Source organism: Euleptes europaea, chromosome 8 (assembly GCF_029931775.1).
Source record: "Euleptes europaea isolate rEulEur1 chromosome 8, rEulEur1.hap1, whole genome shotgun sequence".
Classification (NCBI taxonomy): domain Eukaryota; kingdom Metazoa; phylum Chordata; class Lepidosauria; order Squamata; family Sphaerodactylidae; genus Euleptes; species Euleptes europaea.
In genome coordinates, this window is record NC_079319.1 from 25,062,234 (window position 1) to 25,078,112 (window position 15,879).

A 15,879-nucleotide genomic window follows, 5' to 3' on the forward strand; every position below is an offset into this window, starting at 1 on the left:
AGGTTTGATTCCCCATTCTTCCGCATAAGCAGCAGACTCTAATCTGGTGAACCGAGTTGGTTTCCCCACTCCTCCTCATGAAGCCTGCTGGGTGACCTTGGGCTAGTCACAGTTCTCTCTGAACTCTTTCAGCCCCACCTACCTCACAAGGTGTCTGTAGTGGGGAGGGGAAGGGAAGGCCGCTTTGAGACTCCTTAAAAGTTAGAGATAAAGCGGGGTATAAAAACCAACTCTTCTTCTTCTTCCAATGTCACAGTGTGGAGAAAGGCTCTTTTCCAAAGGCAACCATGTTATTAAGAGCTGGATGAATTAGTTTTTGTTTCCAGACTACCCTTATCTTAGCTTACAAATGTTATTAGTGGTCATAGAACGGGTCTGATACATTAAATAACATCTTGCTTAATTATTTCTTTGAAGATTTCCTGAAGGAAGTTAATTCCACAGGTCAAATAAACATGCTGGAGGAAGTATTTCTATCTACTTTCTTTACATTTAGAGACATTCTTTTAGCAAGGATTCTTTTAATCTAGATTGTGAAAGCAGAAAAAGTGCTTAAATGCCCCCTTCCTTTCAACTCCTGCCTCTTTCTGAACACTTCAATCAAATAACTGGAATTTTAGCCAAAGGTGACTCTGATAGTGGATGGCAGATGTGGATTTCAATAAATTCATACATAACTTTTTTTGTGAGTCAAAGTACAAGGACTTTACTCAAATTAATAGTTGGACCAAAAAACCGAATGATCCATGCTCCTTTAAGATAAGACTGCATATATCCAGTGCCAAAAAACCAACTGCAATCTCTACATTCGTGTTCAAAGAGAAAAGGTCTCTCTAGCTCCAAAGAGAACACAAGGTCCATTAAAAGGCTGGGAGATGTGTGTTCCCTTTGGCGGTAGAGATGCTTCCATTTTTCCTTCTTCGTGACGTGAGACCATAGAGGCAACCCGACACCAGCTCCATATGGTGCCATTTTATCTATGCAAACCTCAGCATTCTACACACAGGATGCTTACAAGAAGCCTTCAGACCGTGGCACACCCACTCCACCCCACCCCTTTAACATTCAGCCTGATGAAGAGCTCTGGAGAACTCGAAAGCCTGCAAACCACATTGTGTTTAGTAAGGAAAACCCATGACGTGACATCACAACACTGTTGTCTTCCATCCCCACTCTATATTACTGGTTGTGTGTGGGGAGGGGGAGAAAACCATATGCGATGATGTCATGTCACATGTGAACACTACAGGGTGGGAAGGGGAAATTGATGGGAGAATTGCGATTTTTGGCAACAACCATTCAAGTAGCGTCTTGTCTTGCTCCAACTGTAGGCAAAATATACTTGTTCATTTTATTGTTTTCCTCAGACTTGAAGTCTGCATTTGCTTACCGCATACATCTTGTGTTACCCTATTATTTCCCCAGCGTTTCGCCTCCCTTTTTCATTCCTTGTTGTCCCTTCCCATTCTTCCATCTCCACACTGTTAAGTGTAAATTGGAAGCTTCCTGGAAGCAGGGGCCTGACATACTAAACTGGCATTATTTTCTAAGCCACCATGTACAACCATGACACAACACACATAACAATACAATGACAGATCATTAAACTTCTGCATCCCATTCAAATAGGTTAAGGCATGCCATAATAAGAAGAAACCACTTTCCTGTATTCTTTTGTGTTTAGCAACTTAGTCTTATAGAAGTCCAGTGGAAGGAAGCTTTAAACATTTTTGCAACTGAAGAAAAAAAATCAAACCGAAGCCATTCCCACCATGGATTTGAGCACTTTAAACAACTGACACACAAAATAGGAGACTGGGGTTAGCAAAGCAGCATCCCCTTTGTAATATATTGCCTGACATAAATGCCCCATGCTGCTTCATAATTAAGGTTAGCTGGGCAGGATTTCCTACTTGCAGTGATCACTAGTCCGAAGAAAGGACCATACAATGTAATGTCTTCATAAATACATAAGATAAAAAGTGAGTGGATTCCATATGCATCCAATACAAATATGAGTCTCCAGCGTTTTTGTTTTGGCTATCAAGTCACAGCTGATTTATGGCGACCCCTGGTGGGGGTTTCAAGGCAAGAGACATTTGGAGATGGTTTGCCATTGCCTGCCTCTTTATCATGACCTTGGTTTTCCTTAGAGGTCTCCCATCCAAATACTAGCCAGGGCTGAGAGTGTGTGACTGGCCCAAGGTCACCCAGCAAGCTTCCATGGCACAAGTGGGGATTTGAACCTGGGTTTCCCAGGTCCTTTATATGACACACCTTAACCACTATACCAAGCTGGCATTCTTAGCAAAATCTAACCCTATTTCTTTGAAGAAAATTACTCTTACTAGAAGACAACCCACAAATCTCCTACTACTAGTAACAAAAAGACTAAAACTAGCCTGCGATTAATCTTGAGGATTTGAAACTACATGTTACTGGAACAGCTTGTTGAACTACCCTTCTAAAACAACAGTCAAATCGAGAGGGTTTTATAAATTTCTCCCAAAAGGAACAGTCACAATATTTCACTTTTTTTTTTTAAATCCAAAAGAAAGTTGTATGCCTTATGCCTCTACTGGTCACTGGGGGTGTGAGGGGGGGGGGTAGTTGTGAATGTCCTGCATTGTGCAGGGGGTTGGACTAGATGACCCTTGTGGTCCCTTCCAACTCTATAATTCTATGATTCTACTGATGACCTCCAAGAAGAAAAAGTCCCCTTTAGTTAAAAACAACAACAACCCAACAACTATTTAAGCAAATAACATTAATAGAGTTTCAACAACAGGAAAATCAATTACTATGTTTACTCGAAAGGAAGATTACCCTGAATGTATGATGACTCTTTTAAAAATGTAATACACACACACATATATAATTGGACTTAACTGTAACTTCTATGCATATGTAAGACGACCCCCTCTTTTCTTCTGATAGCATATCTGGGATAAACCTAGTCTTACATTTGAGTAAATACTGTACAACCAAGAATAACTTGCTTCATTATAATTAAAAGGCACAAGAGGGAAGGGAAGAACAAAAATGATGATCTTGCCCAGAGATAAGCCACAACAAGGAAAAATTAATTCCACTAAATGATGATTGAATTGCTTCCAAGGGTTTGCTTTTCTGCACAAAGCAATGTTGAAATAAAGAGGAATTCAAACCTCCCCTCCTCTGGTTCCTGCAAATGGAGTGAGTTCATAGAAGTGGATCTTTCCTGCCTTCCTCTAACAGTCCCCTGTGACACCAAGGTGCCCTTTGGTTTGTGTGTTTGTGTGTGTGTGTGTGTGTGTGTGTGTGTGTGTGTAGAGCAAGAAGGCAGAAGTTGGCTGAAATCCAACTCACACCCTCACTCCTATGTGACTGGAGCAAATTCCACAAGTTAAAACTTTTAAGAGGACACAAAGAGGTGCTGTGGTAAGTGGAAGGCGGGAAAGGGACAGTGCCGCAAACGCACTCTGTTTGCCGGAGCTTGGATCCAATCCACTTTGTAAAATGTCTTTTTCATTTTAATGGGGCTGCATGGGAGAACTTCCCTGGGGATTTGGCCCTAATTCTAACAGTCATGTTTATGATGTAGCCTTTAAATACATATTTGCCTCTATGTTCACGTCTACGCTGCAAAGTCAGAATTTCAGAAATCCACTAACCTGTGTGCCTTGATTATTAATGTCCACAACATCACTCCACTCATTTGTTAACTCCTCTGCTGAAATCACTTTCAGAAGAACGCTGGGGAGCAGGTCTTTGGTTTTGCAGTCCGGATAGCTGGAGACTTGATGATAAAGTTCATGGTGCACTGAACTGTCTGCTGGGACACGTTTGCAGTAGATATCAAACCGTGGAGTATCTGGAATTTAATAAAAAGGTCCAGCAGCCTCTTTAAAGGAAGATGTTTGAACTTCCAGCGCAGTTCCATGTTATATCAAAGGAGAACACGCAAGCCAGCTCCTAACGAACTCTGTCTAGTATATTGCAGCCCACACAATTATTACTTTTCATTTTATGGATTCCCTTTCACCATCTCCATGCAACAAAGTGCTCCCTGGCTTACTATATTTTAGTTTCCAACGAATTTACTGAAATGAACATTTTAGATGAACCACTTGATATACAAGCTTAAAAGTTATGGCGGAAGTGAAATACCTTTGATGTTTTCTTTTAAAAGTAAAGACACGGGACACCTGTTGTGGATAATAATGCGAGGACTTGGATCTTCTGATAGAGTTAAATACGTCACCCCCAGATGCTCCTGATAAGTTAGGGCTATAGCTCTGAAGTGAACAACAAAGTAACATTAGACACAAGTTAAAGTAAACTTCATTTACTGTAACAAGCATCACACTACACTTAAACCAAGATCGCATAAATCGCTGCCCAATATGTTTTTTAAAAGAATGTAACTGTGGCCACTAATGGAAAGTTTAAAATATGAAAAAGAACAGTAGAGAAGAGCTTGCACAGTGGAGGTAGCAGTTTTCATAGATTTTAAAAAAGACATTGTTTTTCCAAAAACATTTTGAGGATAGTTCTGTTAAATAGCCTTCTTGAAACATGCTTAAGAATTAATGTACATGCTTTGAACAGTATACTGCTCCTAACATCCAGCTGGGGCAAAAAGGAACACTGGGAAATAATGGTAATTTAGTCAGCACCTAGGGCTGGATTCTATGTGGCGCAAATAAAAAAAACATTGGCAGAAGGAGATTTTCCCCACTTCTTCCTTCCTCCAGCAGTTGTCTGTGTGCCTTGAAAAGGCAGTGCTGAGGACTGGGGGCACCTACATAGATGAAAAGTCACACGACACAGGAATCTGCACTGAGAAATTGCCCTCCTGCCTGTTCTGGCAGTTGCGCTTCTGAGACAGAGAACAGCAATTTCACTACCCTTTCGTTCCTTGAGAACGTTGTGTGGATTTTCATCCTTGTAAGTTCCCCAAACCTCAGCATTGCCCTCCTGGGGCTCACAGGCAGCTGCTGGGCAAATGGAGAGATTGGGAAAGTCTATCCGCACCACTACCTTCCATGGGTACAGCACAGAATCCATCCCACAGAATTGCAGAGCGGACATCTTAACAAGCACAGCCACAGATGGTGAGAACCAGCAAAACTGGGCTTGATTGCTTAGGGCAACATCTGAACGCTTAAAAAGAAAAAAAAGAAAAACCCTTAATGTGTTACTCTAGCATATGGTTTCTCTCCTTGCTCACACAAATTCCTGAGCACCTATTCTGATTTGCAATTTTTTAAAGCTACCTTTTCACATTTATTCCATCCAAGCAGTTTCTATAGAATGCATGAAGATAAAAGCCATGCTAGTTTGAAAGAGGGAACCTTTACCTCTTTTTCTCAAAACACTTGAGGATAATCTGCCATGTCTCCTGCTGTCTTCTAGCTGTTAGGATCCCTGTATTTTGCCAGTGTCCTTTCTTCTAAGGCCTATACTGGAATCTCTTTGAGCCCAACCACGCCATTCATAGATTATCCCACGGAGTCACCACTGAGTGACTTGAATGACATAAGGTATTCCTCTCCCCAGTCCTCAAGGACTGAAACACCTCTCAAAGCTTCTACCATAAGCTTGCAACAAGGGCAACAACTAGGGTTGCCAGCTCTGGGCTGGGAAATACCTGGAGATTTTGGAGGTGGAGTCTGAGGAGGGCGGGGTTTGTGAGGGGAGGGACTTCAATGGGGTATAATGCCATAGAGTCCACCTTCCAAAGCAGCCATTTTCTCCAGGTGAACTGATCTCTGTTGCCTAGAGATCAGTTGTAACAGCAGGAGATCTCCAGCCACCACCTGGAGTTTGGCAACCCTAACAAAACCACGTGGTTGGTGTTTTTTTTTAACTCACTGAGCTTGATATTGCTCTTTATTTATATCTACTTTATACAAGTAAGATTGGGGGCCAAGGAATGGAAATCAAGTCTTCTACTAAGAGATAATGGATGTTTCACTTCACAGGGTATGTATTTTCAAAGGGTAACACACTGCTGGATACAGCCAGCCTTTTCAGACTTGGGAAGTTTGTCCCTTCCACAATCTCAACTTCATTGCTTCCTGGACTGTGTTCTCCGCTGTTCGTTTCATTTGATCTTCTTTTTAAATACATTGTGCAATTTTGAATAGTTTACATTCTTCCTACAATGCTATATTGGACAGTCACCAAACCGAATTATTAAAATGAAATTGATCATAAAATCTCTAAGCAATGAGTGTCTCAAGTTAGTTATTACTGAAACTTCTGGACACAGTACAAAAATGTTTACCATGTCAATAACTGCCAAGCATAAGGTATGAAAAGCATAACTCACAAAAAACTCTTTTTTTTCAAACAACAAATGAATAGTAGTAAGTTACTTACAGTTTCCAGCATTCCAACAGCACAATTTTCTTCCTCGGAAAAGATAACACTTACTCTTTCCCACAGTGTTTGTGAATGTCATAGATACCTGAACTAAAGATCATGAACCAGACCCCTTCCAAACTAATCAATGTATCTAATTCTCAACATGGCCCCATCTGTAGATACTTAAATCTGTACACTGGAGCCATGGGCAGACAAAACAGATCTTTCTACAAACCAGAGAAAAGCCCCAGGTTTGTAGAAAAGTCTGAAATGAACAAACAACAACAAAAACATTGGTGGGGTTAACCCACCAAATAATAGGAGTGCCTCTAGCTTTAAGAAACTAATGCCCTCAGGGACTGTTGCTAGGCAACCACAACAGTATTGCCAAGCCTTCCAGCCATGGTTTCTGTAAGTAAAAGGCAGCATAAGAGGCAGGGCCCTTTCCAGGGCTGTTTTAGCCTTTGAGAGAGAACTTTGGGGCCAGGACTGGTAACAACTACTGGGCAACTTGCTGCCATCTGACTTCCATGAAGGAAAAAAACTAAGCATGGAAAGGTGAGGATATGGGGGGTTGCCTAGAGGAGGGAAAGAGGAAATAGTATGAGGAGGGGTATACAGTGGAAAATGAAGTGCCCTATGCAAGTCCTTGTGGGTTCCCCACTGTGCAAATGAGCCTGCCCTGGCGGCCAGCACCATGCAGCTAGGCCAGTGGCTGGCACTGCAGAATGACTGGAAACAAGCAGAATGTTTCTTGGAAGAGGCTGCCAAGGGAAGGGAATGAGGGCAAGCTGAATATAGGGGGGAAGATGAAGGTAGGTGTGCTGATGGGTGGGAATCAGGAAAAGGGAGGTTACGGAGATTTTCAGGGAAGGGAAAAAGGAAATGTGGGGAGTATGAAATGCTCCCCGCAAGTCCTGGCAGGTCCCCTGCTTCTTGTAAACTTATTCTAGCCAACCTGTCCCATTAATTTTGATCCAAGCTTTATATTGACAATCAACACAGAACCCTTTCCACATATATTCTACATACCTGGTGCACAAGTCATTTCCATTTTTATCTCCAAGAGGTATGGCTATACTCTGCCTTGGAAATTCTTGTCTGATGATGGCTGGTGGGCTCCAGAACAGAGCGTTGGGACCACTTATGCCAGGTTTGAAGCTTAGCAACATATACTTCTGAAGAGGCAGCACATCAGAACTTGATGGGCTAATGTCAGACATCAGGTCCCAGAAAAGAATGGAGCTTGTTTTGGCAGAGTCTGACTCTGTTGCAGAGCAGATGCTAAACGTGCTACTGTCTGGACTATGCACGTACTGCAAAGCAAAGAGGAAGAGAAAATAATACATGTTACTTGTATCCTGCCCTCCGACTGGTGAACCGGGCTCAAAGTAACTAACATCATATCAAAACATCATAATTACATTTTTATAAAACATTACAATCCAATACAGCCAATTTAAACTTCAATAAATACAATACAATAAATACAACCCCCCCTTGATGGCACCAAAAATCTCCAAATTTAGGGAGGGCATTATCCAGGATGTTTGTGCACAACAATTATTTTTCTGAACCGTTTAATATACGCTTGTTGCAAGTTCTGCGTTACAGCAGGATTGGTAAAATGTAGAATCCAGAGATCATTAATCATGGCGAAGTTACAGTCAATTTAACACCACACCCCTCTTTCTTTCTTCCTTTTGAAAATTTCTATGTCTCCTCTCCAGAAAACCTGCTCAAGGCTACTACCCCTTATTGTATAAGAATATGATATAAGAGTACTGTGACATTTCCAGTAATAGTTCCGTGACTGTTGTAAACAGACTCCATTACTAAACAGACAAGGAATGCCTCCTAGGCCTATCAAGGAGAAGAATGTGTATCCTAAGCAATGATTCACGACTTTCATGGAGGCCCACGTAACTCTTCGAGATGAATTGAGCAATATGAACATACATAAGAACATAAGAAAGGCCCTGCTGGATCAGACCAAGGCCCATCAAGTCCAGCAGTCTGTTCACACAGCGGCCAACCAGGTGCCTCTAGGAAGCTCCCAAACAAGACGAGTGCAGCAGCACCATCCTGCCTGTGTTCCACCGCACCCAAAATAATAGGCATGCTCCTCTGATACTAGAGAGAATAGGCATGCAGCATGACTAGTGGCGGGACAAGATCTTCTGTTAGGGTCTGACAAGAGAAGTAGCATGTCTAGGCTAATGGCATACACGCAGATGTCTCCGCATAATATAAAATAAGTACAACCGATACACAGTATTAAAATTTTATCCTAAGGCATTTTATCCTAAGACATTTCGCTGGTGTCAGAGGGAAACAACACTTGTTGGATTAATTTAAAGCCTCTGAAGCAACTCAGAGCTGACAGAACTTGGGGTTGAATCCAAAGGCGTTTTTCTGCCAGTGGAAGGTGGAGCGGATTTGCACTGATTCCCCCTCCCACTGCAGACCCTCACTTTGCCCCCTGCTCTGTTCCCAAGGATCCCCCTGTCTCCCTGGGAGCAGCGTTCTGGGAAGCTCAACAGCTACAGCAAAGAGAGGGAAGCAGGAAAGTTCCGTTCTGCTTACAGAAGTGCCTGCTGTTGGTGGAAAATAACCTCCGGATCCAACCTCTTTCACTTTAAGTTTAGTGTGGTAAACAATTCTGGCCTTCCAGGAGGATGATGCAAATCTTCTACCCAAGAACCCTGTACAAATTATCAGAACTGTTTCAACAGATATTACAGATTACGTTGCCTCCGTTACAGCAGCAGCAGACTTCAGCTTCTGAACAGATGGGGACCAGGCAGAACTAATTCTACAGAGTATCTGGATCTGCCACTTTGCAGAGATCACAGTTAATTACTATGATTGACTGTATTGTGGCATCCATGTTTTTAATTAAAACAACCTAAAATAACTGACTCGTATTAACTCTTGACTAGTGCTTTCCTTTCAGTGAGAAGTTTAAACTTATTAGAAAGACCATTTCCCACCCATTATAGAAGTTACACAAACAAACTAAAATACCCCACAGTTAATACTTTACCTCCTCCTTCAACTGGGGCTTCACGACAGAGAGCTGGGGCTTATAATATATTTGGTATGGAGTGTTATTGACAATGATGCTCTTATCTTCAATTTGCAGGATTTGAATACCACGTTGAACAATCGAAGAAATGCAGAACTGACACAACTGAAGGACAAAAGGGGGGGGGAGTTACCAGGAAAAAATAGCATTTCCTCCCTAACACAGCAAAAGAAATGCTTAATTTTTATTCTACGGAAAAAATGGATAACCCCATGTACACCATCTAAAGCACCTTGAGGGAAAAGAAATAAATTTCCATTTCTGCCACCACCCTGATTTATGACATAGCCCCCACCCCCCGTTCCTCCAAACAGCTCAGAGCTTTGAGATCCATTGCGGTGTAGTAATTAAGGGCGTCAGACTAGTATTTGGAAGACCCAGGTTCAAATCCCACCTCGTGCCATGGAAGCTCACTGGGTGACCATGGGCCACTCACACACTCTCAGCCTAACCTACCCCTCAGGGTTGTTGCGAAGATAAAATGGAGGAGGGGACAATTATGTAAGCCATTTTGGGTTTCTGTTGGGGAGAAAAGTGGGGTATAAATGGATTAATTAAATAAATAAATATGTCATTCTCATGCAGGATCAGACTTGCTCAGCTTCAGTGGAAGATCAGCATCATGTGCCTTCACACTATCATTTGGGTCAAGAGTAGGAACAAAACTAGATCCCAAGTTTACAAGACAGCACCTAATGGGAGCAAGCCCTATTGAATCAGGTGGGATCCACTTTTGAGTCAGCATGTATAGGAATGCACAAGGCTCCCTTGTGTTGGACCCGGGAATCGGTCAATTGAAGGCACTTGGTGGTTGCAAATCGTTCTCACGTTCCCCTCCCCTCAGCAGTCCTTTCTGATCTTGGGAAAATTTATTTCCAGAGTTGGAGGACCCACATGGGCTAATAGGAAGGGCTGGCCATCCTCAGTAGGCCTTGCTGCTAGCACTCCAGCAGCTAGCGGGAGAAATAAACAAATTGCCGTCAGTGACAGTGTGACATTTAGGAATTGTCAGTCACTCTATGACTTTATCTTAGAGTTTCTGGTGGTTACTAGAGTGATGTGACATCACTTCCAGGCCACCCACCATGTCCCCGCAACCCTAACTAACAGCTCTGCAGGTTGGGAAGGGGAGGCGGACTAAATCACCCTCTTCACCTCTTCTGTCAGTACAGCTCCCACCTCAGTGCAGCCTCCTATGTGGATATTAGTCCATGTGGGTCTTGCAGCTTGGGAAGGAACTTTCCAGGGATCAGAAAGAATTGCTGGCGGAAGGGGGGACACACACAAAAGAGCTGCTACTGCTGTCTTTGAGGATAGCAGGATCCATCGCACTGGACTACAGCATAAGGTGATGCTGAATTTCAAAGTGCTTTCTCACTTCAAGCACTAGCGCGGCAGAGTCAGTACAGGGGCTTAATGTGCTTTGTGCTGTCATAGTGCTTAGCAGTAATACTGTGCTTCTGTTGTGCATTTCATACATATGGTCACACAAATCCATACAACTGCTCTGCAAAGTAGGCCGCATTATTATCCCCACCTTGCAGATGGAAGACCAAGGCTGAAAAGGAGAGTTCAACTTCCCTAAGGCTACCTTGTCAATTTTTGGTGTAGATGAGATTTGACCTCCACACAGCTTATTCTCTTAGCTGCTGTACTACACTGGCCCCAGTCTTTAGCAGACTGTCCAAGTAACTATTGTCTTCTGAATAACTTTTAAATGAATAATTTAATTTAACATATCTCTGAATGCCACAAATATTTTTGAGTTTGGTGGCAGATGTGTGTGAGTTAATGACTGCCTCGTAAACATTAACAAATAATAAGCAGTTTCTAACCTTCTGATGCCCTGGGAAGGCTCCAAGTCTTATCTCAGCTTCAACAAACCCTTCTTCATCCAATGTCACCACCTCCTCATTGTCTCCATCCTTCCATTTGGGTGACGTCATATTGTGGACGAGTTTAATTGCTACTGACTTGTGCACAGTGTTTGTGTTTGCCCAATATATTCCAATTTGGAAAGCTTCCTAAAACCAAACAAAAAAATATGCTCAGCAGTTCCTAGTATCATTTACATGAGATATCCAGATGAGAGGAGCTTGCAAGTTTAAATCTGCTCACAGTAGCTGCGTGGCTGGTCCCAATGCCCATCGTGAATGCAAGCAGCAAAACAATGCTGCCCATATTGTCGAAGGCTTTCATGGTCAGAGTTCATTGGTTCTTGTAGGTTATCCGGGCTGTGTTCCAAGACCACGGTTACACAGCCCGGATAACCTACAAGAACCAATGCTGCCCATGTTCAAGGTAGGGGTTCCTATACATCCAGGCAGCAGGTACACAGAAAAATACAAATTTGTTAATTTATGGAATGCAAAAGATCCCCCTCCCCAAATGACCTGATGAGGAGTGATTATACGCCAAGAGGAGAAGAATGGTAAGAACAGGCGCATGAGGAATTGCTTAGTCTGCTCGCCCTGTAACAGTTTAAGAATCCCAAAGAGGGAGAATTTGGAGGTGAGGTGGGGTGAAATTTCAAATAGCCCCATTCGTGCTCACCCTGCGGTTCCTTACAAATTGTGTAACTTCTTCTCTTAAGTTGTATAACTGCTCCTCTGGTAACTTTTTTGTGGTTTAAACTTTACGTTATCTATCATGGCATTTTTGCTGGCTGTGCAAGCCAAACACAATTTTATCATAAAATTTTATAACCTTGTTAAGGTAGGAACCATTGGCCATTCATTCAATGTGAGCAGGGCCGTGATAACAAGGAGGAGGTGCAGATAAGCAGATATTCTCCAGTGTGGTCCTTGCCCTATACAGGAACCAGTGTGGTGCAGTGGTTGAGAGCGGTGGTTTGGAACGGTGGATTCTGATCTGGAGAACTGGGTTTGATTCCTCACTCCTCCACATAAGCGGCGGAGGCTAATCTGGTAAACTGGATTCCTCACTCCTCCACATGAAGCAAGCTGGGTGACTTTGGGCCAGTTACACTCTGTTAGAGCTCTCTTAGCCGCACCTACCTCTTAGGGTGTCTGTTGTGGGGAGGGGATGGGAAGGTGATTGTAAGCTGGTTTGAGACTCCCTTAAGTGGTAGAGAAAGCTGGCATACAACAACCAATTCTTCTTCTTGAATGTCAAGACAGCTGGTTTCCAAGATTTTTCCTTCTCCCTACCCCCCATCCCAGAAAGAGCAGGGAAAGATCATGAACTGAGCCTCTGTGTGATTGTATATGTGATTCCAGGGTCCTGAGACTGGAAACAATCTGAACAGCCAGCCCGGATAGGCTCCCACCACTCATTTTCCACTTTATTGCAATACTGCTCGAACGAAGGGTATCTAATACCTGGCTATATTAATCACTGTAGACTTATAGATGGAGCAATTATAGAAACACAGAATAGAATAGTCGAATCACAGACTTGCAAGGGGTCATACAGGGCATCTAGTCCAACCCCCTGCTCAATGCAGGATCAGCCTAAAGCATCCCTGACAAGCCGCTGCTTGAAGACTGCCAGTGAGGGGGAGCTCACTCTCTTTCTAGGCAGCTGATTCCACTGCTGAACTACTCTTATTGTAAATTCCTCCCCAATATCCAGCCAGTACCTTTCTGCTCATAATTTAAACCCATTATTGCGAGTCCTATTCTCTGCTGCCAACAGGATCAGCTCTCTGCCCTTCTCTAACTGACAGCCTATCAAATACTTAAAGAGAGCAAAGAATCTTAGTACCGCATGTTTAGAACACCCCACCCCCATGTGTTCAGTCTAAGGTCACTTTAAAATTCTGCACAGGTCAGTAAATGATGGGTGCTCACATATTACACAGCCAAAAAAAGAACTTTTGATGGTGCTTCTAGAAGGTATTTAGAGCATTTATTTATTTACAAAGCTTATACCCACCTATAAACACTGTACCCAGATTTTAAGTAGGAGTGGGAGGCAGTCTCTCTCTCTCTCTTTCTATGTGTGTGCATACGCAAGTACCAACAAGGAAAAGACACACAGCACCCTACCTCATGGTTCAGCCATTACGCCCTTTGATTTAGCCCCCTGGCTACATGTGCACAGCTATGCATTGACTACTTGAATCAAAATGTAATGCTTAAAAGAAAATAACGCTTGTTGGTCTGAATAATAAGTTTACCTGAAAGTTTGGAGGTATCATTGTTTTCCCAGCAGGTATCTGCAGAACAATCTTCTCGCCTTCAAAGAGCCAAAGATCCCATTTGGAGTGATTGATCAGCAGAGCCCATGGCAGGAGTTCTATCAGCAGAGTTTTCACACATGGCTTCCACACTGACAGCTTCACCCGCATGGGGCTGTCCCACTGAGTGAGCTGTTCGCTGCTGTTCCAAGTAACGTATCAAAGGAGAGATAAAAGAAAATTGTTAATTCATTGTTAAGATTTGCAGTTTATCATCCTAGTCATTCAAACAGCTTTTGTTACACTGCAGTGCCTCCTGATAACAGATACAATTCTGAAATATAAAGAGATTCTGGCCATGGCCAATCTGTCCCTGATTTAGGATGGTTTTCTTCCTTTATTGAAATAGGCATTCATTAAATGATAAAAAAGCCAGTCACATTTTAAAATAATTGAAATAAAAGTACACCACCTGGAAGGAGAATCTTTGCTAGTTCCACATTGCTGCAAATGTCATAACACACTCTTATTTTTTTTTAAAAAAGTTCACTCCCCAAGTTGTCAGGTTAAAAAAACACCAAATCGTTTGCATTGGAATTAATGAAAATTATAAAAGACTTCTGTCCAGGCGGTAGAGTGGATCTACTCAGAGAAGTGCTCCAATAAACACTGAAAAGCATCAGGGCACATCTAAAGTTTAGTGACAGGAACAATTTCAAACTGGAAGAGTTTGGAAAGCCTTCCATTGCAAACTGGACTACCGCTTTGAATGAACTTGTGTTTCCTTCTATTGAAGGTGTGCAGATTTTTCTGAAAGAATAAGTGCTTGGGAGTCTTGCTGGATCCTTATCTCCTGTTGGAGCCACTGCTGTCCGTGACTATGAAAAATGCTTTTCCCAGCTACATCTAGTTAAGAATCTGGCTCCTATTTGCAAATGCTTGATTTGGCCATGCAGATCCATGCTTCACAAGTGGCATTTCGGAAGTCACAGGAGGGTCTTGAACAAATGGGAAAGCACTGAAAAATTGCTTCTGCGAATTTGCTACATGGATGTTAACTTTGGGTCAAACCCATTATTTCAGCATCATAAATCCTTTGCAAATGTACTTCTTTCACTGCAGTTTAATAAGGCACCATACCTGACGTAATCCTTTTTTGAATAAGGCCAAACTGACTGTAGGGAACTGCCACACCCGTAGAATTCAGAAAGTATTTCGCTTGCAGTGCCTCCAGCGTTTGATTTGGTGGCTATCTGCTTAATAAGTGCTGTTGAGATGGGGACCGCACATTCAGATGGATCATCTTCTTCCCTGCCATGAGAAATCAACATACACCAGACATGACATTCCGTGCACGCAGTTTAGAACAAGCTAGGTTCACAGGGCTCTAAAGAATGGCATTTTGAACTGTCCATTGGACACAGAGATGAGACTGAAATTTCACACTGACACTTCAATCACACTGCACTCCAACATGCATAGAACTTTTTTTTAAAAATTGGAAAAAAACCTGTAATACCTAGCTTGGAAGGTCAGGTGATGGGTTAGATCAGGTTCTATGTTTTGCAGTGATTTCTCTTGCCCTCTTCCTGGAATAATCTGTGTTTCATTCAATCCCAGGCTCCTTTTCTCTAAATGTATGATGATGGGATCTGGAAGATGGCTTCTCATGATAAAAAGAGGGCTGAAAACAATCTATAAAATAAAATTAAAAAAAACCCAGAGCAGCTTCAGTTTCAACTTTGGATACAGCATTCCAGCTGCAGTAACAAACTGTCAATAAATCTCCTACCCAGGGTCAATCTGACCTTAATGTATTTCATAACATGAGAGGTCATATCCATTAACAACTTGGATAATGGTGAATGTACTCACAATTCGTTGCTGTACTTGCGAGTTGGGCTCCAAAGTCAAAACCATGCACCATACATAAATAATAGAACTGTTTGAAGACGGCACCTGCAGACAAGAAGATAGAGAGATATTATTTACGTTACTGTACTCTCATAAAGCTAAATGTTTTTAGGTCAACAAGTCTACCAAGACACTGCAAGTCTGAAAGAAAATCAACTTTCAGGGAAACACAGTATTTGGGTTTTTTTTGCTTAGAATTCAAGACGATGCACAGTTAGGCCATTGGATTTAGAGGCCCTGCCATTTCCTGTAGCCAGAGCTTCCTTTGAAAATTCTTCAGAAACTTCAACTGGTTCCCAACATTAACTGGAATATGATGACCCAATTATACATTTTTTGAGCATAAGTGATATGCAGGGCGTTCCAGTATGTTGCTGGGCCCAGT

The 15,879-nt window shown here is 42.4% G+C and overlaps 1 protein-coding gene across 2 annotated transcripts in view; it reads right to left on the minus strand.

Moving 5' to 3' along the window:
• VPS13B (vacuolar protein sorting 13 homolog B) overlaps positions 1–15,879 on the minus strand; it is a 410,777-nt gene that overhangs the window by 26,979 nt on the left and 367,919 nt on the right. For both annotated transcript variants that reach the window (XM_056853998.1, XM_056853999.1), the window contains exons 46-54: positions 15,456–15,539; positions 15,100–15,275; positions 14,721–14,891; positions 13,581–13,782; positions 11,275–11,463; positions 9,398–9,544; positions 7,384–7,667; positions 4,150–4,277; positions 3,654–3,853 (exon numbers count right to left, since the gene is read on the minus strand). In XM_056853998.1, the coding sequence (XP_056709976.1) occupies positions 3,654–3,853; positions 4,150–4,277; positions 7,384–7,667; positions 9,398–9,544; positions 11,275–11,463; positions 13,581–13,782; positions 14,721–14,891; positions 15,100–15,275; positions 15,456–15,539 (1,581 nt within the window). The remainder of the gene's footprint in view (positions 1–3,653; positions 3,854–4,149; positions 4,278–7,383; positions 7,668–9,397; positions 9,545–11,274; positions 11,464–13,580; positions 13,783–14,720; positions 14,892–15,099; positions 15,276–15,455; positions 15,540–15,879) is intronic.